We start from the raw sequence: 23,856 nt of genomic DNA, 5'->3' as shown, positions 1-23,856 counted from the left end.
ATTCGAATATTTCGTTAAATTATTCGATTAATCTTACGATTATGAACGATTAATGGGGATTATTCTCATTTTTTTTATCTTATTTAAACTATTCGATTAATGAATCACTCGTGCCGGCAGTATTCGATTACAAATTATTCGATTATTCCATGCTGTAATCGATTAATCGAGCGATTACCGGACATCACTAAATGTAGAAATTGAATTTACACTCAAGTCGCTTTTTACGCGAAGGATACGTCCCGCGGAAATCAAAACTGCGTAAATTCCGAAAACCGCGTGAAAATAGTCGCGTAAAAAAATCGCGTAAAAAGCGACTTCAGTGTATATAAATTGCATATTTTTATACCGCAGTAATTTGTATTAATTATTTTGAATTAATAATAACGACTATTAAAACGTGTTTAAAAAAATTAAAATGGCTTTCAGCTTCCTGTTAAATGAATAGCCTCACTTTCCGAGCGTAATTTTTTGCGTATTTGATCTGTTTGATCTGCACAGAAATCTGCTGGCGCAAACAATTTCAGGCCGAATGTATTTGATAATCTCACGAATTTCATGCTGTTTTGCAAACAGTGTACTGGCCCCACAAAATATGTCAAAATTTATTTGATTTTGTAACACGGGTAACGTCTCAGATCGAATTTTTGACATCAAATTTGACAAACAGTGTACTGGGCAAGACAAATATGTCTGTCAAATACCAAAATTTGCCCAAATTTTGACAGGAAGAAAATTTAACGATAAAGCAAACAGTGTACTGGTACCTTAAGATATATTTTTTCATATTTCTTTGTCTCCAAATCGGCCACCCACAGTAAAAGTTTGTCACTCGGCGTCCGTCTGACGCAAGCAATGTTCGTTTGTATCGGACAGCCTTCGAGCGACTTCTTTCATGCACATGTAGTGGTTGTTTTTTTGCAATATTTAATCATACGTTAGCGCGGTCGCTTTTCGTGCGGTGACTGCCAGTCAATTGACTGTTTTGCAGCTATTCTACAGTAGAAGGAGGAAGCGGCACAATTTGTGTCTAAAAATAACCCTAACCAGATACGTCGCTACATTAATAAAGGGAGTTGCGCAGTTTCCTTTTGCCCAGCACCTCTATGGTTCAAAGGTACACGGGTACCAGCGAGCCACACGCCCTGGCGGGTGTTGTGGGTTCAAATTCAGTTATAATCTCTGATTATAGCTTGGTTCGACCCATGCACCTTCCAGCATTGGACAAAAGGTAGGAGTCACAACGACAACTTGTTAAGCTTAGCTACTTATTACCCCCCTCCCCTTCCTTTCCACTCTTTCCCCTCCATTCCCAAAAAATTTTCATTACTTTCCCCTATCGTTCCTCCATCATTTGAAGAACCATCGTTTCCAAAAATATTAGCTATTCGCTGCTCAAAACTCTTTACTAAGCTTTATCAAAACGAACATGCAAAAAAAGATTGGAACGCATTTGTTCTACTGTACAACTGGAGGTATGACCGCGCCAACCTTACTTACTTACTTATTCAGCCGAGAGCCGGGGTGGCTCTTGCCGTATCAAGAATTCCTCTCCATTGTACTCGGTCCTGGACTACTCGTCGCCAATTCGTTGCGCGTCTCGACACATGCAAGTCGGCTTCAACCTGGTCGAGCCATCCAGCACGTTGAGCCCCTCTATTCCTGGTGCCGGTGGGGTTCTTGAAGAGAACGGATTTCACTACACAGTCGTCCGGCAGCCTTGCGACGTGGCTGGCCCACCGTAGTCTCACAACTTTCGCCAGGTGTACGATGGGAATCTCTCCAAGCAGTGCCTGTACTCCGCCAAAAATAGTCCGCAACGCCTTCCGTTCAAAAACGGCAAGTGCACGTATGTCTTCCGTAAGTAAAGTTACTGTCTCAAGTCCGTAGAGGACTACCGGTCTGATTAGCGTTTTGTACATCGTCAGCTTTGTGCGGCGGCGTATGCTCCTTAATCGAAACGTCTTGCGAAGGGAAAAGTAGGCTCGATTTCCAGCTTGAATGCGTCGTTGGATCTCCTTACTCGTATTATTGTCGGCGGTGCCCAGAGATCCCAAATATACGAACTCATCAACCACTTCCAGCTCATCGCCGTCAATAGTCACTGTCCGTGGGAGGCAAGCGTTACTATCTCGGGAGCCTCTTCTTACCATATATTTGGTTTTCAACGCATTAATTTGTAACCCTATCCTCCTAGCCTCCGTTTTTAGTCTGGCGTAGATTACCTCCGCCGTCCCACGGTTTCTAGTAATGATGTCGAGATCGTCTGCAAAGGCTAGGAGTTGGCTACTCTTACTGAAGATCGTTCCCCTCGTTTCAATGCCCGCTCGCCGGATCACACCTACAATAGCGATATTGAACAACATACTGGACAGTCCATCCCCTTGCCGTAACCCTCTGCGCGATTCGAAAGGGCTTGAGAGTGTCCCCGGAACGCGCACGTAGCACATCACTCGTTCCAGAGTAGCTTTGATCAGCCGCGTCAGTTTGTCCGGAAAACCGTACTCGTGCATTATCTGCCATAGCTGTTCGACCGCGCCAACCGCTGGTTGTATTATGCATCGCGTTCGTATTCCACCACTTAACGGACGGAATGAATCTCAGTGCGCGGTGGTGTGACTGCGGTAGAAAAACAAGGATCGGTTGAACCCCTACCGGGGAGTGCCAAACAGTATTTAAGAGAATAACTTTCCCAACTTTCCCTTGCAGTCGGCGTTCAGTCCGTTCGAGCCATTTTTTTGGTAAGTGCTGCTGGCGCAACGCCTTCGAAAATGCGGGTTGAAATTCGTCGTAGATTACTGCATTGCAATACGCGATGCAAGACGATTTACAGTTCCATGTTCCGAGCTTCCAATCGTAGTCCTTATTTCGTCGTCTAGATCTTTGCTGATTGATCCGATTCATAATTTCTTCTGTGTTTTTTTCAACTTTTTGTTTTTGTATGGCGGCTTGTTGGACCGGCTTCAACCGCCTCTCTCGCCGCAGAGTCATTGAGCCCAGCACTTTTTTTAATTACTGGTCTTCGACTATGTCGCATAAACAGTTTTTAATATAGACTTATTCTAAGTTTAAGTACCTTTAGTTACATTAAAATCATAACAGTCAGACCACATTAACTTTGGCACGTGGACGATTATCGGCCAACCCTTCCATGGACTTCAAACGCCGTTTTGAGTCGCTCCTAATATGAAGAATAGACGTTCGAACTAGACGCCTTTTCTGCCAGCATACGATCGAAAACTTGATCCCGTGGTTACTCGTATTCCATTCCATCTAGTACCGCGTACAGGTATAAATTGTGTTGCATTTTAAAAGTGACTCAAAAATTGAAATTATAGGTTGTTTATTTATTTATTTATTTATTTATTTATTTATTTATTTATTTATTAATTTATTTACTTAGTGCAGTGTAATGCAGAGTAAATCAGCAACATGGCTTAAAATTTAATTATCTTTATCGTGTAAACAAAATTATGAGATCTTCTTGTTAGTAGTTATGTTAATTAAGCTAATGCTTTACTCATAGTATTTTAAAACATTATTTTCGTTTTGTTTTTACAGGTAATATTTTATGATTCTGACTGGAATCCAACTGTTGACCAACAAGCTATGGATCGTGCACATCGTTTAGGACAAACTAAGCAGGTTACGGTTTATCGATTAATCTGCAAAGGTACCATTGAAGAAAGGATTTTACAGCGCGCCAGAGAAAAAAGTGAGGTATGTATTTAATTGAATTCCATTAAATCCAATGAATCAAGATTAATATTAATAACGATATAGTTATAGTGTTATATGTTTTATGCAGTTTGATATTTAATTATATTCATCAAACTGGAAAGTTATGGATTCGCGCATGCCCCTTCAATTTTGCTATTTTGACTGCTGTTTTGCTCAACCATTATGCAAATGTCAAAGATAAGCATAGGACACTTGTAAAACTTGTCCTGCCACTATAAGACTGGAAGTTCAAATTCTGCTCAGTTTAGCGGACACTATAAATTAAAAAAAGTCTTAGTTTTTCTTAATTTGATACTAATTTTGTAATTATCTGAACATGAAGAAAGTGGAAGTGGATGAAAAACGATCATTCACATTAGTATTCCAGTGCCGCACAGAACAGACTCGCTGTAATAAAATACTGGTCCTGTAAAAACACGAGTTTCGTATTGCGTATTGGAACAAACATTTTTTATTTTGTTAGTAGAAATGAGCACTTTTATAACTTTTGTGCTTTGTACACAAAACATAGCCAGAGAAAAAAGACTGAACTGTGTTTCGTTTCGTTCAAATATCAATCATCATCAATACCTTTTGTTTTAAGTATTTTGGGGTGCGAAAAAAAATTACGATAAATTTTCATCGAAAGACCCCTCGATTGTTTATGTGTTGACATTTCGAAGCAAACGGTTTGAGTTTGGTGTTGAACTAGGGGACTGGCAACCCTATCCCTTTCTATTGCAAATATCAGCAAAGCACATATCGCGTGCCGCATTCAATACTGCCCAAAACAAACATACCGTGAAAGCACCTAATTCCGATCACCTAAGGCATGATTCATCTTTGAGTCCCTACTGAAAAATATAGCTATGATATCCATTTAGACGGTATGTGTCTTTAGCAAGTATTTTTAATTATGTTTCATGGAAAACTACTAAAATACCTAAACTATTTACCGAAAGTTAAAAAAAATGCATCAAAGTAAGATGTATCAGTGCACCTAATTCCGATCATGAATTATAAGGGGTGATTCTAATTCCGATCACAAGTGTATCTAATTCCGATCACGTCATGATGAGCTGTTAAAGTATAAAACTATTGTCAACTCGTACCAAATGGATCTGAAATGTATTGCATTTATGTAGTTTGACGACAATCCCCTTACCAGTCATCTTCTGCTTGCGTTAATGATCATTATTATCATTAGCTTAATATTCATAAAATTTGTGCACTCAAAAATCGACAAGCGGATTATGAAACTTTCCTCTTCTTTTATCTTTGTTCAACTGTTACAATTACAATAAAATTGGGCCACATTCGACGTTTTCATAAAGCTTTGATCATAAATCATAGTAAAAATCAAATCTGAAACGTTGTGTTTCAGACATGACCGCGTAGTTGGCGTAGAACTACGTGAGGTTGGTTTTCGCGAAGAAACCTCGAATATTAAAGAAAACTTTTTACACCATATTGGTATCACATCCCTGGCACGAACGTCATTCTCATACATTTTTCTTGAAGCCGTTTGAGCCAGGCTTGCTGGCTCGATTTTGACAGCATCTGTAAGAATTACGCAATCATAGGGTTTTATGGTTCAGAAAATATGTTGCATGCAGGATGTAGATAATGAATGATGTTCGTTTTTTTGTGCTATCGGCAACATAAGATAGGAAAAATTCTGACTTTTTATAGTCTTATTTTTTACGATAAACAAAAAAAGGGGATCAACACGCTGCTTTCGTCATACTGCGCAGCATTAAATACAAGCGTTGTCTCGTTTAAATTTTGTTTCAAAATTTGTTGTCTACCTCTATTACCACCACTATCGGAGGCGGCTTCAGCTGACAACTGTCGTGACAGGGATGTGATTGGTATACGTGTAGCGTAAAATAGCGTAAAGTGAGAAAAAAACAAACAATATAATAATAATAATATTATCTTGCTGTGCGTATTTATGGTAGGTGAGCTATTTTGTGATATCAAAAACGAATATTTTTCCCAGTGCCATAATCGGAGTATTTCAATACAGAAATCTGCCTCACGCATCCAGCTATTAACAAAGTTATAGGAGAAAACTTAGGTCATCAAAATAATATGTTATTGTTATATTAAAAGAACACGCATTAATAAGATAGATAGATTAATAATAAGATAGATTCATAACTGCGCTGTCGCTTGTTTGCAGCGTTAGAAAAGCAAAACGTCTGAGCCTCTCAGTTGGACTCGAGGTACAGCACTGGTCTAATAAACCGATCAAATGATGAAATTTGCTATTTATGAAAATAGCAGTTAAAATAACTAAACTACTAACAAAATTTGCTCAAGGCATATCACAAATATATCAAATTATGAAAAAATTTGATCTAGTTTATATCCATATGAGTAACAAAAATCAGTATTCTGTCTTGCTGTATAACCAAATTGTAACAAAGCTATTTATAAGTAACAGAACGAGATAGAATCTGGGTAGAAACATTTATAACAAAGTTTGATAGAAATATCAACTTGAGCAACAATTCTGTAAGATTTTTGTTAGAATCATCTGATCGGGAAGCTATTAGACGTGACATGTTCGAATCTCGACTGAAAGAGTCAAAGGATTTGTAGCACTAGTCCTACAAATGTTCCGTACTCTTACAGGCTGCGAAGTCTGTCGTATAGAAACAGAAGGTCAAAATTCCAAATCGGAATGTAGCACCTAGGCTGTATTGAGCTCTGTAGTAAGCAAATTTTGTTCTTTGTCTTGAATCAGCAGCAGCCACAAGCTTGATGCTTGTGAAGATGCAGAGGATCCCCTGGTCTTTATTAGCAACAAGTATTGGACTAACATTCCTTCCCATCCCACCAGGAACCGCATTCGGACGTGGCCGGCGTCGGTATTGATCAGCACGCACGGACCTGATAAGAGGTTGCACAATAAGGAAAAGTGCGCTGTCCTAAGTATGCTTTTTCCAGCCATCATTTTACAATTTTCATTGGTCCTGGTCAATAACGGAGTAGCAGCACACGGGCGGAATCCTATGCTTATGCTTGCTTATGCTAATCAGCAGCAGCCACAAGCTTGGTGTGTATGGTCGTCCGTGCCTGGGAAACAAGACTATCATACGGAAAATGTATGGAAAATTTTTAGCTTGAAATCTTTCGTTAATTTTCATTATTTAGCGATTGGCAAACAATTTTTTCAGAAAGCCATACAATTGCTGCATCGTTTATGATCAAAATTCGTTTTAAATTGGAAGAGCTGTTAGCGTTCAAAATCTTTCATTCTTTCGTGACGGTGGCTTGACTCCAAATTTTGGTTTGGCTGTAAGACGTAGTTCTACGTCAAAAAAATTCGATAATCCTACCATGTTATCATGTTGCAATTAACCCTAAACTCCAAATAGCAACTTCTATAGCTTGCATTTTGCCAGTTTATAACTTTGATATAGTGATCGGAATTAGAAGCAGAAAAAAAATTATGTTCATAATTCCGATCAATCACTTTAATGGAATAAATTCCGCAAATTCAGCATTTTTTCAGCCAAATTTGATATACAACGGTTACATATGCTTGCATCTATTTGTTATCATAGAACACCGAAGAAGGTAATATGTTTTCACGCTGCTATGATCTTAGCAAATTTGATCGAGCGCTTAGCACTTCGGCTAAGAAAATACATTTTGATGGCGTTTTTTGCTACTGCCTGTCGAATTTAATTTATTTTGAAGTGCATGGTGCCCCAAAGGCAGTCATTTTTCAACAACTGACACATAAACACATAGCACAATAACTAAGCGTGCTCATTTACTACAGATTTTGGCTCAATTTTCTAAAAATTGACCATTTAGGTTGAGTGATCGGAATTAGGAGCTGATCGCAATTATGTGCGGTCACGGAACATTGTTAATTTTTTAGTTTGTTTTGATCGTGGTGGTTTATTCAAGAAGTCATTTAAAACTTCAATTAGCAGAAGCATTAATTCAGAAGGATAGAAAGTGGCAGGAACGATATTTGAAAATACTAACTATATTATGGTTTTATGTTGCGATGGATATGTTAGCTTCGGAAACATGGCCGCCTATCAACCTGCTGATTTGAACACAAGATCACACTGTTGAACTAGAGAACTGTTGAGCAACGGCACTCCAGATGCCACCAAAATTACTGATTTCAGTACTTTCACGTCCTTCATCTCTATCGAAACGAAGTGAAGTTTTTCTTATCAATTTAAGTGAACAGTTTGGACAAAATCAGTATTTTATCTTACTAAATAATTGTTCTGATGGTAGGTTAAAGTTTTCTGTGCTTCAAGTTAAATTTTGTGAGTGATGTGACGAATGGAACGGACAAAACAGATTAATGAAAAATCGACGGCGGAAAAGTGCAAATATAGTGATGAATTTTAATTGGGCAGAAATCTCAGTATTTAGTGTAATTTATGACCCAAAAAATAATAGAACCTATAGTAGCCAAAATTTAGTGCTTCAAATTGCAAGATCCTATTACGGCTAGCAGGTTAGTTGAACTGATTTTTTTTTGTGATGGTTTCCCGAGTCTATGGGAGCATGTTGGTACACTGAAGAAGGGAAGGGAAGGGTGATATTCGGTGCCATACTGACTGCTATAAATGTACTCTGACGACCTTGTCGTTAAGTCCCTACACCACGCACAGTATGATAATACACCCGAAACCCATCCGCGCCGTTGGCGTGTGCAGAATATTCCGAAACAGAACTCCCTGCACGGAGATCCCAAGCTAGAAGTGGGAAATACATCAGCGGAAGAAATATTCGGATTACATTCGAACTTACCTGTATCACTAGGTTGGAATACCCTGTCAGCACACAGGGAAGATACGACTGCTGGTCGCTGGTAGGATTGCACGACTATGCCGGAGGGCTCGAGGACTTTCATAATACCATCTTCAATGTGTCCCGCGTGAGCTTCAGGTGATAATCAACTAGTTGAGATGAACTGGAAACGATCAACGGATCAGAAAAAGTCATATTCAAAACGGCTTCCTAGTTGCTTGCTAAGAGTGATTGTCGGGGGATCACAAATCACGATCGAAGTTCCAGGACGACTTTGTTGATAGGAACTTCCGATAGTCGTCCTGATAGGGGGATCCCCTCCTTCACCAAAAATTTTTCATTTCTTTCCCTTACCGTCCCTTCATCAATTGAAGAACCACCGTTTCAAAAAAATATCAATATATATTTATATATGTATGACCGCATTTCAAGGACAAGACTAAAAGAACAGTCTAAGAAATACATGATTTGTTAAGCGATTTGCTCATGTGGCAAACGAAGTGCGCCGTTCGTGACTAGCAGGGCTGTAAACGGGCAGATCTAGCAAAAGGAGTGTCTACAGAAGCGTCTGCCTCCTCTGTTGAAGCAACACGATGGCCCTACGATCTTACGATCTTCTGGTCGAATCTAGCTCTGAGGAAGACATGAAAGACATGAAGAAAAAGTAGGTTCCCGTATCAGAAGAAGCTGTAGCCAGATGTTGTACAGAATCTTATGAGTGGGGTTAAGCGTAAGGTACGAGCATACGGTTGTGATATTGAAGTCGAATGAAAAAATATTCCAAAAGTTTGCTAATGGGTTATATTTTATCGTCGGAAAGTTTGAAAAGGGTCGGTCAACTAGGTAGTTTTCTACAGCGTTTTTTCCAGCGATACAATTTGATGTGGGACACCCTTTAGACAGCACACAGTATTGCTGCAATTTATCGCTTTGTGTCCATACCGGAATCATCTCAATCAGTGCTCAAAAAATTGACAGCACTGCATGAAGACGAATATAAAACGCATTCAGCGCATACTGTTTTACCCCTGGTAGTATTGTTTTGTCTGTCAGCCCATGGGCGTGACTACTGAACTGCTGACGGTGTCTGTTTTTCTCAGTTGTTTGCCCTCTAAAACAATTCATTCGTGAATTGTAGTACTGAAAAATTGCTCGATTAACCTGTCAGTCAATTGTCTTGCTCTTGACTGATATCTCTAATCCCAAACCTTAGTTTTTTAAATTGCCTGCTTTTTAAAATCGACCGAAGCTTGGTTGAAAGAAATTAATTGAAACTTTCGAAAAATGTTTACGATTATTGTAATTGCGTTCTTTGTTCACGCATTTTCGATCCACATACCTACAATTACTACGTCTCCGTTTCCCGATATTGCACGTTTTCCACCTCGAATTTCGTCGGGTCGAGGTTCATACTGATATTCTTTTAGTTTTTTCTATCAGTTGGATGTTCTTATGTGCAAGTAAAACTGGTTTTACAATTCTGCCAACGTCATTTCTAGCCTTAGGTGATTTCATCACAGTCAATAGTGTATCACCAGTTTCTGACATACATGATTTCCTGTTTACAGATTGTAAGCGGATTCGCGTTCACTCTATAGGCGCTCTACAGATGGGGCGACAAACGACAGGTGACCCGCCGTAAATAGGCAACCCTCCCTTACCTAATTTTCCGCCCTTTCCCCTTCACGTCTGGTCCCATTCTGGTGAATCCTAACAACATCTTTATTTCGTCCTCTATGTTAATTGTAAAAAACTACCGTTATAAAAATTTAATTATAGGTCAAGACAAAAACAAAAGGTTGGTCTATTTTTTTCATGTTTAAAAATGAATTTCCTACAATTCTTCGTTAGATGTAATTTCGGAGTAATCGTTAGTTTTTGAGATACGATTTTTCAAACCTAATACCCATGAAAATAAATACGCCCTTTTTAAAAACGAGTCTTGAATCAAAAAGGCGCCAAAGTCTCGTGCATATTTCCTCATATTAAACCTGTAGGTAAAGTTTCATCGAAATCAGAAAATCGAAATCAGAAATGTTCATTTCAAATATATTACCATTATTTTATCGGTTAAAGAATCCAAAACTGAAATCATTCATTCGAGTGTTGAAATTAAAATTACTCATTTAGCTAATTTCATACATTGGTACGTAAATGGCAAACTCGTATCGTGTTCAATGAGAAGCTTCAGAAAAAAGACAAAATATTTATGATTATACTTTGACAATGCTATTTCTAAGTAAATATCAGACAAGTTATTTTTGGCTACATTTGAAAGGTTAAATCCTGCAACTTATTGAATTCGTACAGGATTCTTTAAACTCATGCAATAAATTACTGTGACCTGAAAATAAATATGTTGATTTGTAATAAATTTAAAAAACTATTTGTCACTTTCAGTTAGTCTCCCAATTCAAACTCCAACCTACTACTTTTACCGACATGAGACAATGTTTATTTTGCTCCCTTCTGTTTATATCTTTACCGGTTTCCGCACTCTACTTTGTTTTAAACTAAACCTCTGATGGTTCTTAACTCGGGACGTATTATCATCGAGGTAGGTAATGTTTGATTGATGATAAATATGTTGGCTATGGACCCTTCACGATTATCTTTTATCGTCCACCGGAAAGCAACACTGTGGCGGTAATGATTTAATAATTTATTTGCTATTGTTCACCAAGTGCATGAGGTTTCTTATTTCATTATGCTCCTATTGAAGTGTAGTCTTACTTTGTGCTGTAAGCAAAACAAAAACTGGCTCGAAAAGATGATTAAAAGCAGGCAAAAGATATACAAAAGCGGTGTTTAACACCTCTCTGTTCTTCCTCAAGGACTGTCGATAGCCTTTCCATATAGAACGCGTGACAGTTTTTAAATTTCAGGCGGTACTAATTTGTAATCAATTCATTGTGATAGATTGTCATGGGAAGTTTTACCGCCTCTGATCCGGCAGCGATGAGTTCCGGAATATCAACACCCGACGTAAAATCTTCGTGAGCACGACACCTATTGAATATCCTCACAACCGGAAGAGCGGGCGACACGTGCTGTCGCTAATGAGCAAAGGCTTTTGTAATTGGGCACGTCCATGTATGTTTTAGCGCCAATGCCGCTGGAAGAAAAACACTAACGAAAATTTGAACTGCTCTATAGAAAATTCTACAAAAATGCTTTCGTCTTTACTGGACCGACTTTACGTGATTATCTTAGTTATAGTTTTATTAGTACTAAATACTTTGTTTGCATTCACGTGATTTATTTGTGTGACGATAATTTCGGTTGGTAAATTTTTTTCAGTAAATATTCAGTGAGTTAGTTTTTTCAAACCGAATATTGGCACTTAGAACCAAAGGCCCAAGGCTGTCTTCGGTACGACTTTACCGAATAATTTGGTTACATAAAATTTTATTAATTTTATAGACTATCTCAAACTATTACAGACTAGATATCTGTCAAACAATGTATCATGTATTTTATTTTGGATTCTCATTAAATTTATATTTTTTGGGTAAAATTAACTACCCAATTGAAATATTTCATCTGTTTCATCAGTCACCGTACTAAGCCTGTTTTATTAAAAATAAATACTTAAGTAAAGTGCGATACGTGATGAGATTAGTGTTGTGTGGTGCTGTATGCCTTATATAATAGTGATAGTTATAGTTATAATAGCAACAGTTTTCTCGTCAGAAGAACTTTTTCCATAGAAACGAGTTTCAAATAAAAGATTATCAATAAGGTGAGACAACCAAATGATCATTTCACTCAAAAATTTAATGAATCAGCTGTACTAGATTTCAAACTGTAACTAAAGAGATACCTACGAAAATATTTACTCACACTCAAAGCAATTATGGTAATCGTTAATACGAATGGTAGCTTTTTTCACTTCTAACAAATATCAATGGTATACATAGTACAGTTGTGCCCAGGCATAGGCGTGGTGCGGACCAAATCAGATCGCCCATGAATGTCGCGGGCCCCAATAATCTCTGGCCATTCTTGTGCATAACAAAATGTAAAATATGCGACAACAAAAAACATTTTCTCAGAATCGCCACCAGATTTAAACCGGGAAACATTCAGATTCACAACATGCACGAGGCATTACTACTAAACTGACTCCTATGTCATCAAAAAAATTTCTCATATGTCCACCGTCTTTTAAATCTGTCCGCGGGCCGCACAGACCATCTTGAAGGGCCGCAGCTTGGCCATCACTGAGATTTGACATAGTAGAAAAGCAAAAATATATAATAAAATTTTCTAGAAGTGGAAATAGTTCTCACCAAAAATGGCATTTTATATTTAACAAATTCAAAAATAGCTTCAAGTTACTTGCAAAATTTAACTTACTAATTTTTTAAATAAGCGAAGTCCGGGAAAATCGGAATATTTTCATTGAATGTTTCTGAGAAAATTAGCGACCTTGATTTTTGTATATATTTTTTTTTTTTTTTTTTTTCAAATATGTTTTAACTGTGCGCAAAGTTGTTCTATATAAATTGTGAATCATACCAAAAAATTTACACCAAACTTGCTATCTAATTTCCAGATTCAGAGGATGGTGATTAGTGGCGGCAACTTTAAACCAGATACACTGAAACCAAAAGAAGTTGTCTCATTACTTTTGGATGATGAAGAAATCGAGCTAAAATGTAAGTTAATAGTCGCTGTAATGTGTTTATTACGTCCCAATCAGTAAGGATTCAGGAAATCGGTTTTAAATAAGATATTTCGGTTGCACTTAAAATAATGTTTTATTGTATTTCATTAACAACAAACCACTGTTATATCCGTGTCACCGTATCTTGTAGCAATTATTACAAATATATATTAGAATATTTTTAATAAGCATTGATGCAGGTCAAGGTTTATGGTTATTCTAATAGCTTTTTACTATGCTATAATGTACTAATCTATAATAGTCGTTCTTAGCAAAACAAAAATAAGGTAACCTAAAATCATTTCCTGACATCCTTCCATTCTGGATATTTGAATTATGATAGTAGAAACCGCATTATAAACCCCTCACTCAGGTCCACCGTGTGTGTGTGTGTGTGTGTGTGAGGTTTTTTGAAATGAAATTAATTAATTCATGCTCGTTTAATTTTCCTTGCATTGATGCCACCAATTGCTGCTCTTGCACTTGTCCTATGCGGGACACAGACCGACAAAAGACTGAGGAACGGAAGTTTGCCACTGAAGATCTACTGAAGAACGATAAAGAACGCGATAAAAAGCGAAAACAGAATGCCGCGTTGTGTAAGGTAAGTGGACTATAGGCATGTGGTGTTTCATGCATTATTATTCATATATGTATGTCTTAAATGAATCCTAGTTCAGGCATTGCTATCACAGTATCGTTGAAGCGACCTTTCAAACTACAGAACTTATTCTAACTAGAGAGTAAGGCGGGGCATAAATGAATGTTTGAAGAATTTTTCAATTTTCAAGAGATATAAAGGAGCACAACAATAAAATATATTTAATATTAATGAAACATCTTAATACCTTCATAGTCAATTATAAATCATCCAGAGTGATTATTAAGCAAAATTTTCCAGAGAAATATTTGGACATTAAAAATGAAATGTAAAGAAATATATCATCTAATCATTTGCAGTTGGAATCTTTCTCTTTGTTTTGGTGTATAAATTATCAGAACATAAACGAATATTTTAAATTGATGAATTGATTCAAATGAAACATGACTACCCGATCAGGAGGACCTAACAAAATTATAACAGATCTTGTTATTTTGTTATCAAATTTTCTAACAACAGTTGTTATTAATTTGATATATTTGATCATATTGTAACAACCTTTGGTATAAATTAGCTCCCGTGAGTGGTTAAAATATCAAAAATAATAACTAAACTGCCTCTAATTAATACCTGATTCATAACAAACCATGTAATGATTTTATCTCAACTGTAACACATTGTGTTAAAGGTTAATTATCAACATTTCAAGATATTCCAAAAATAACACAGCTGATAAAGATATATTAGCATGTATTGGTAACTGTGGAGTGCGTATTTGATATACTTTTAAAATGATGATAGTAATTAAAATAAGTTTATTAAAATATACATTATTAAAAAATATATTAACATATTAAAATAAGTAACATTTTTTACTATAAAAGTAATTTTCAAGTAACACATTTTGTTATTATCGCGAAATGTGACATTCTTAGTGGCGGAATCTATATACCTCATTCAAAACTCAATGTGCTACTTGTATTTGAATCTATTACAAACTTGAATTTGCTGCCCAATTGGTTTATTTTCGATTTGTAACATAATATGTTAAAAATATCAAAATGTGTTATAAAACAGGTATAATCTTGTTATGGCCTCCTGATCGGGTAACTATCAATTCCCATTTTGCTAACTGTTTTGATTCGCAATTGAAAAATGAATACGCGTTGCTAGCAGGCTTGGCATACACTTTTCGCTTCGATTTTGCTCTTTTGATTACTGCACCTCAGCGAAACCGAATTTGAAAAAGTGATGGGCATTTGTAGAGCTGGTAATTATCTATAATATTGCTGAAGAAAGTAAAGCTTTATCTTTAGTATTTACGCCGCTGTAGGGCTGCATTGCCGTTGGTAGCCAAAAGAGCGCCCTTTTTGCTACCAAGGGGGTAGCAGCCTTACAGCGTCACAAATACAAAAGATAGAGCTTTACTTTCTTCAGCAATATTATAGATAGCTACCAGCTCTATAAATGTCCCATACATCACTTTTTCAAATTCTGCTTCGCTGAGGTGCAGTAATCAAAAGAGCAAAATCGAAGCGAAAAGTGTATGCCAAGCCTGGTTGCTAGTGTTTCAAGATCAATACGGTTCAAAGTTAGGCATTAAAAATTAGGTTCTAGTTGAATCAAAATGTACTTACAAAAGAATACCTAACCACATACATATACTTCATTTTTTGAACAGCTTTCATTTTAGTACCGAAAGATATCTTTTAAATATAATCATTTAATATATATTCAATAAAAATAATCCCCTGTACAGAGTTCGGATCAAAAAAAATTAAAACCGGATGGTGTGCTTGATGCTGATGACTTAGCATTCTTGGAATCGGGAGCAACGAGTCCTGCACCAAGTGAGCAATCGAACAACAGCGGTCACCTTAAGTTATCCGAATCTATTAGCAGAGATGATTCCAGCAATGACGAACTAATTGACTGTGATAGTACTAGTGGCTCAGTTACACCAGGTAAAATGTCATTTTTTCAATTTTTATATAATTTACATTACCTTAATGTGATGATATGTATCTATATTTCTGACGAAAGCTGTATCCTGTTCTTTATAGAATAAATTCATTATACAATTGTGGTTATCTAGACTATTAGTTAACCACACTTGTATAATGTAATAATTCTACAAAAAATGGAGACTGTTTATTTTATACACATAAATATATATCACCACTTTCAGTTACTTACAGAAAAAGTATCGCGTATTTTAATTGTTCCTGGTTATGAGCATAATTAATTTATACTGCAACCATTCCATTTCTTGGTTACAGCTTGGCTAACTTTCAAGTAATTGCTGGACCTTTTCTTTTCTTCTTTAAACTTTAGTCTTGTTTTCCACTTACGACGGATTGGGAAGGCAGAGGAAACGTCATCACCCACGTGGAACCAAACGAGGCAGACCACGCGGCTCGCGTCGTGGTGGCGGAACGGGCAGTTCCGGTCGAATAGATTCAGCTACAATATCGGCGGCACCCTTTGGTATGTACATTATCAATTCCATTTCTAATCCTACATGTGCAGACGGCATTCTTCCAAAAGTTACCGAACATTAACTGTCAATAATTAAAATAAAATTTTCTACGCAAAAATGTAACAATTTACTATTCTATTTGAGTAAAGTTGAGGAATTATAATTTTATTTTAAAATAACGCTTGCACAATCTAGTTAACAAAATACATGTACACCGACCAAGTTGCACAAATTCATAGAAGAATAATACTAAGGCAAGTTTTTATTGCCCATTGGTATATGACAGAGCTAGTTGTCAAAAAAACGTTTATGTTTGTCCTCTATTGTCCTCCGTATCCTCCAGGTTTTAATACTTATTTACAAAATATCAAACATATAAAATTTATACATGAAATTACACTGTTCTTCTCAATTGTTTAATAGCAAATCTACCAGCAGGTTATTTTATTCCCTCGTCATCTCACTTTCTTTTCGGAATCAATTTTTTTCGATAGATGGAGATACATTTCATGATCCGTAAACCAAGTGGTTGGTATTTTAACTCCAAAAACATGTATACATGTTTTAAAAATTGATTACGAACGATGCTATTTTGTTTGGCTTTTAATATTTTTATCAGAAGAAATGATTACTGCTATTTGCTGTGACGAATCCAAAGAAGAAAGTCGCCGTTAAGTGCTGGAGCGATAGAGGTGATATGATGAGAATCAGGGAGTAACAGCATAGCTTGCCTAATGGTTTACTTTGTTTGTATGAGATCTCGTGAGAATTATTGTAATAGGGAAGAAGATAGTACTTCATAGTACTTTAAAATGTTAAATGCTTGCATTGCTTGATTTTTTTTTGTCTGTGACTTTTTCCCCTACATGACCAATTATTACGTTTTCAAGTGTTGATGTAGATTCGAGATGACTGGGTTTTCGAAGCTAAAATTCGAACGTAATATTAAAATAGTGGCGTTACACAAAAGACTAGCAGTTCTAAAACAGACAATTAACCGTTGCAATATTCTCTTGCTTTATTATGAATGTTTTCTTTTTATCCAAAAAATACAGAAAAAATTAAATTAATGAACATAACTAGGAATCTGGTAAAATTCATCACCGTATAGGGTAAACGCACCATTAGTGGTGGTAGTACCAGTAGTGGTGGAAACTCGAATTATTCCTTTATTTTTGCAAATTTTGGTACAAGTTAGATACTTATCAAATAATACTGTTGCTGGTAGTTCGATACTTATCAAACTTGTACCAAAATCTATATATATCTATATACCTATATTAGTAAAAACCAAAAAATATGTATGTGAAAAAATTGAAAATTAAAATGGTCATGAAGCGTTCTCATCCATCAACGCCCATTTAGCGGCAAGCTAAGCAGTAGCTAATCTTAAACCTTACCCACATGATACATCATAATTTCTTAACGAGCGGTGAGTTGTCCATTTCATTATTCGACTGGATAATTGCAATTGCCACCTTCCCTAGAGCGTGATGTCAGTGCCTTTTAACCATTTGTTGAGCTAATGCATAGCATATGTGACTACAATTAAGATAATGTAGCATAAATCGAATCTGAATTGAGATGGAAAATGGCCTGCCTGATTGGCATGGCGTTATTTTTACTTGTTAACCGTGGGATTAAGCAGGTGAAATTCCAGATCTTGTTTTTTTAATGTCTGGAGTTTTTAAAGCCAGCAATCTTACTCTAAAAATGATTACGATCCAATTTTTTACAATAAGAACTACGATATGATCTTAAAATTCAATGGAAACTTTAGTCTAGGAAAACTTTGTCTAATTAAGAGTTAATGCAGGTAAAACCGACACCCTTCGATTTTTTGAGTTAAAGGCTGTTTTGTAATTTTCCAATGCATCCTGTTAACAGCTGTTATTTTGTACGATTTAAATCATTTTACAACCGCTGAAGTCCAATATAAAACAAAAAACAAAACAAAACCAATCAGTACTGCAAAAAACAGTCCTAGTGAAATTTAACCGTTTGTCGAAAAAATTTGACAATTTCGATACTTTTTACATGCCTGATTTTTCAAAGATTATTCTTTAGATTACTTTGTAAAAATGTAGACTATTTTTTCTTTCATTTATGCTCTAAAACAAAGGTAAAATTTTAAGTCAACTCGGGGTAAAATCGACACTTTCAGTTAGGGTAAAATCGACGCTGACATTATGCTTCCCCAAAGAAAAATGCACAGCTAAAAACAATGTATTTCACTGTTTCAAAACTTCGAATACCCACATTGAAACAAAAACTTTGTAAAAGTTACCATAAATATTGCCTTACAATTTTTAATGTAAACCGCAAAGTTTACAGCAAATAAAGGGAAAAACTTTCGACTTCTTCCCATACAAATAAAAACCGAAAACAGTGAACTTTGTGGTACATTCACTGTACATTTTACACTGTTTTGCGGTGAAGTTGCAACAAAATTTAAGGCAGATTCTGCAAATAAAACCGAAGACTTTCGGATATTTAGGGCATAATGAAACTGTCTGTTTAATTACGGTATTCCAGTTTTAGCTTTCGTTCGAGTCGCAATCATCATTCATGTTAGGAAAGTACTAGAGGTGAGGTCAGTAGACGTAGAAGCCGTTATCAAAACTTGACCTTCTATTTTTTATACGACAGACTTCGCAGCCAGCTGTTTGAGTACATGATAATTGCGAGGCTAGGTGCTACGATCCTATTGACTCTAAGAGCCTCTCCCAGCCGAGATTCGAACATACCACGACTGGCTTGTTAGACCAGCGTCGTACTTCGAAACCAACTGGGAGGCAAAAATACTCACTTACTAATGTGTCAATGTCCGCCGGCAGAACAAAGGAATGAAATCAGAGATCTCCACTGCCGACGGTTACCCGCCATGGCTTTTACCTGTCACCAGGACAAGCTCTAAGGAATAAGCTGCGTCGCTATGAGCCTCTGAGTCTGTCTCTTTTACGCTGTCCTTTCGGATTCCAATCGAGTGCTTCTCTGCAGATCGCGTTCGCTCGTTTCCTCAAGGTGTGTCTTCCACTTTTACCTACGTACACGAATTTCTGTTGCTGTCGTCCGTGGGTAATATCGACGATGGAGTTTCTCATTGGATATCCAGTTGTCAGGCCACGAATGATCTATCGCAGGCACCGGTTAATAAAAATTTGCAGTTTTTGCTTTGTCTGCTAAGACGCACCACATTTTACAGGCATACAACAGTACGGAATCAGGGTTTTCGTATGTATTGTAGAGTGGTTTGAGAGCCATATGTTTCTCAGACCTGCAAAGGCACCCCTGGCCTTTCTGATCCGTGCTGCTATATTAGTCTTGGTACCACCATCGGGCGTTGTCTGGCTACCAAGATATTGAAAGGCGTTCACCTGCTCAACCTGTTGTCCCGCTACTGGGAAGTTGGTGGGATTGTCAGTGTTCACTACCATTGCATTAGTATATTGACTGTGAGACCTGCTGTCAGGAAGCTCTCGGAGAGGTCACTTAACTTGCTTTGCATATTGTTTCAGCGTTGTGCGAGCAAAACAATGTCGTCGGCTAAGTCGAGGTCATTTAGGTCATTTAGCACGGAATCCAGCTTGCTGCTGTCGGAGAGTAGCGTCGATCTTCTCCTGGATCCGGTTGAGTAGGGTAGGGTAGGGGTGCTTTACTTTGAGACTAATACAGAGCAAAGTGATGCCATGCCAGTTACCGCATTCAGTTAGGTCTCCTTTTTTAATAACTTTGACCAACATGCCCTGCATTCAGTTCACCGCGCAAAGCGATTTCACATATGTTACTGAAAAGCCCCCCATGTGGGCTGACAAAGGCGGGTCAGCTTTGAACATCTCGGCTGAAATAAAGTCTATCCCTGGCGCTCTATTCGATTTTATACTCCTGATGGTCGCTTCAATTTCATCTAGTGATGGCGCCTCCGAGTTGACACGATTAATTCGATGAACTATTGTCATCATACGCTGCTCATTTTGTTGTTGAAAATGTTCAGTCCTTCGCTTAAGCTGTTCTGTACGGTCAGTTAGTATCGGACTCTGTTCTTTAGCGGTATCTTTGTATTTATCCTGGTACCATTAAGATGGCGAGAAATATCGTACAACAAACGTATATCACCATTGGCGGCGGCGTTTTCTCCTTGTTCGGCTAGGGAGTTAGCCCAGACTCTCTTGTCCCGCCTACAAGCACGTTTAACAGCCTTCTCCAGTTCGGCGTATCGTTGACGGGCAACTGTCTTAGCCGATCTGGTTCGTGCTCGCTCAATGCCGGCTTTCGCCTCTATCCGCTCGTCGATCTTCTTCCAAGTTTCATTCAAGATCTACTCCCTACGCCCGCTGTGCGCTTTGCCGAGGGTTTCATCACTGGTCGTGATGAAGGCATTTTTGATGCCGGTCCATTGCTCTTGGACGGTTCCACCAGGTGGCAACTCCAAGGCTCGGGATTCAAGTTGTTCGACAAAGGCCCTTTTCACCTCAGGATTCTCCAATCGGCGAACGTCGTAACGGCACCCAATTTTCTCCTCTCGTCGCTGGACACGTGCGACGCGCAAACGTATTTCGGCGATAACAAGATGATGATCGGATGCGATATCAGTGCTATGTTTGTTGCGTACATCAAGAAGGCTCCTTCGCCATTTTCGGCTGATGCAGATGTGGTCGATTTGGTTTTCTGTTCGGCCGTCGCGGGAAACCCACGTGACTTTATGTACTATAAGGGAAGGGCGATCCACCAATGATCATGTTGTTATTACCACAGAATTATGTAAACAGCTCCCCGTTTTCGCTAATCTCTCCTAGGCCATGGCGTCCCATGACGCGTTGTTCGAGCCAATCTTCGCGTTGAAGTCGCCCAAGTGGATTTGGGTGTCTCCCTTCGGGATTTTCTCAACTACGCTGTTCAGCGTCAGTAAAAACTCTCTTTCTCCTGCAGGTCAGCAGCATCTGTTGGCGCATAGCACTGGATTGCTGTAAGGTTTCTAATCCGTGTTCTGAATCTGACAACGATTTTTCGCTCATTTATCGGTTCCCACTTCATCAGGGCTGCATGTGCCCCTGGACTCAGTAGGAATCCAACTCTTTCTCGAGTAGCATTTTCACCTTGTATGCCAGAGTAGAACAAGACTTGCCCGGATGATGTCTTGTGTTCGCCAGTACCCGGCCAGCGGACCTCGCTCAGCCTCAGGATTTCAAGCTTCAGGCGGCGTGCTTCCCTTGCAAATTGAACCAGCTTGCCCTGCTGGGCAAGGGTCGGCATATTCCATGTTCCGATTCGTGTCCGTGTTTCCATGCTAAAGGGCATTGCCAATAATCCAGATAGATTTCTTCTTTCATTTTCATTAACTTTTTCTGTTCCGGTACAGTAGATTGTTAACGTAAAGTCCTTATCCCGCTGACGGGGCTGCCTTTTTAATATGGGCGGGAGCCACTGTGCCCCCTTTCCTGTTAGCGTACGACAACCGAGGTTGCGTACCCCAGCCGGCACCACGTGGAGGTAGGAATAGGAGTTAGTGAACAGAGGTTATGGAATGTACATGTTCACCCTATGCCAGGCCTGTGAGTATCGATGGAGAGTAATTTTGGGCGCCATTTGCTTTGAGCCAATTTGCATTGTTGCCAAATTATATTACAAAAAAGGTACAGTGAAGTTACAGCATAAAGTGTTGTAAACAGTGAAATTCATAGTTCATAATGTTTTTACATTAAAGTTCGATGTGCACTTCTATACGTGTCTAGGTAGTATTAGATGTTCCTGCCTTAAAAGACGATCATTGATATAGACCAGGTTTTTATTACTCAGTTACTTTTCAACTGAATGCCCTTCTGGCATACAAAAACAAGTGTTTTAATTTCAATGCATTTATTTTAAATGCATAAAACTGGCATTCTGATGGACAAGTGAAAAATATCAAAAGTGCTATTGACTTTTGCATAAAAAAAGAGGGATGTAAGAATAAATAAGCAAAGTTCTTGGGAATTTGCAGCCTGGTTTTTCAATTTATGTGAGCTTTGCTTCTCGGACTCCATGACAGGCAGCAATGGAGAGTTTACAAGAAATATGCATTTGTTGTTACGTACGATATGTATGATTCATGCAGTCGATTTTACTCGTATTTTAATTTAATTTTGATAAGCTCTAATAACTCTTTCGAATAGAGATTTAAAAATTTGCTCGATATGCTTCTTTTTTTTATTTTATTTTTATTTAAAAGTTGTTTCCATTGTTGTAACCTGAAGACACAGTTTGGGATTAACTAATGTCAAGTCCCCTAAAGGGATAGTAAGGAGCCTTTAAAAAATTTGTTACAATCTATGATATGTTATAAATAAAAGATAAACGAAAACGACGGGGGGAGGTAGTGGTGAATGACCCTCTGGGTTAAAACTACTCTAATAAAAACAACGGGGAAAGAGACGTGATCGTTCCACGCTGTCACTTAGCGTCTTAAAGACGGGTTCCCTGAGAATCATATTTTTTTTAGAAAAGCTTATAGGCTTAATATTTATGAGAGGACGGTTTTACTTTTACAGGGCGTCGATATTACCTGCACTGCTGCTTGTAACCCCTGACGAAACAGAGTTTTCATTTTCATTATAAATCAAAAACATTCATTTATAACATACCTCGTAGAACGAGGAATCAAGAGTCATACTAAGTTTTTGTGAGGTTTGTTAGTTGATAATTGACATAAAAATATGGGTGTGGGTAGTTCCGTGAAACTAAATCGGAAAAACGTTTAAATCTAATATATTATTTTTACTTTTATAAAGAAGGATTGTTAAATCTTAACGTGTCTTGTTTCGCATTGCTCTTACTCATCCTGCTTTTTAGATGCCTCTCCATCAACCTCTGATGCACCTGTTATCCAGCAGCTTCCACAGGTAAAGCGCGGACCGGGACGCCCACGTTTAAAACTGAACGGACCTGGACATCAAGGGTACCGCAGCCACACACGAGTTGTTCAACGTATTAGGAAACCTGTTGGGCCACTGGTAGTGCCGTTAGGACAAAGCCCTGCAGCTACACCGATAGTACAAAGTCCTGCTCTCAGTCCGTCACAGAGTCCAGCACCGGATCGATCACAGGACAACTGAACATGTATAGCTAAACTGTGTTTACTTACTTGCGTGTGTGACGTGTCGAACCTGGTATTTTATTGAATGTTAGTTATTACGAATGTAGCTCCGTAATTGTCATATTAATATTAAAATTATCTTCGCACTCGCTAGCTATTACTGATTCTCCGAAAGCAAAATTCTGTTTTCCGTAAACTGGGTCGAACCAGGTGTTTCTGTCAACTAAAAAAAATAGAAAATCTTGTTCGGTAAGTATAATTTTTGTCATTACCGTCGTCGTATCGTTGAACTTAGGAAATAAAATGATCAAGTCATATAATTACACTCATTACGATCACAACCACAAGAACTTTTCGATTATCCCTTTAAGCACGGAGGGTTTTAGTTACGATATTTTTGGTTTTTGGATCAATATAAATTTTTTTTATCGCTCAAGATACCAAAACCAGTGTATTCTACACATTGCAATAAATGTTTGTTACATTTAGCAACCTACACAATTGTGTGGTTTCGGCCTTAT

The 23,856-nt window shown here is 37.8% G+C and overlaps 1 protein-coding gene across 1 annotated transcript in view; it reads left to right on the top strand.

The window, feature by feature from the left end:
• The window catches only part of LOC128738612 (chromatin-remodeling ATPase INO80), a 46,257-nt gene extending 22,820 nt beyond the window's left edge, over positions 1–23,437 (top strand). The window contains exons 9-14 of the mRNA XM_053833886.1: positions 3,562–3,720; positions 13,073–13,175; positions 13,687–13,787; positions 15,544–15,748; positions 16,119–16,271; positions 23,092–23,437. Coding sequence (XP_053689861.1) covers positions 3,562–3,720; positions 13,073–13,175; positions 13,687–13,787; positions 15,544–15,748; positions 16,119–16,271; positions 23,092–23,354 — 984 coding nt within the window. The 3' untranslated portion in view covers positions 23,355–23,437. The remainder of the gene's footprint in view (positions 1–3,561; positions 3,721–13,072; positions 13,176–13,686; positions 13,788–15,543; positions 15,749–16,118; positions 16,272–23,091) is intronic.
• The last annotated feature ends 419 nt before the right edge of the window (positions 23,438–23,856 follow it).

Source organism: Sabethes cyaneus, chromosome 2 (assembly GCF_943734655.1).
Source record: "Sabethes cyaneus chromosome 2, idSabCyanKW18_F2, whole genome shotgun sequence".
NCBI lineage: Eukaryota > Metazoa > Arthropoda > Insecta > Diptera > Culicidae > Sabethes > Sabethes cyaneus.
The sequence above is the reverse complement of the archived record's forward strand: the minus strand, read 5'-3'. Positions and strand labels throughout refer to the sequence as shown.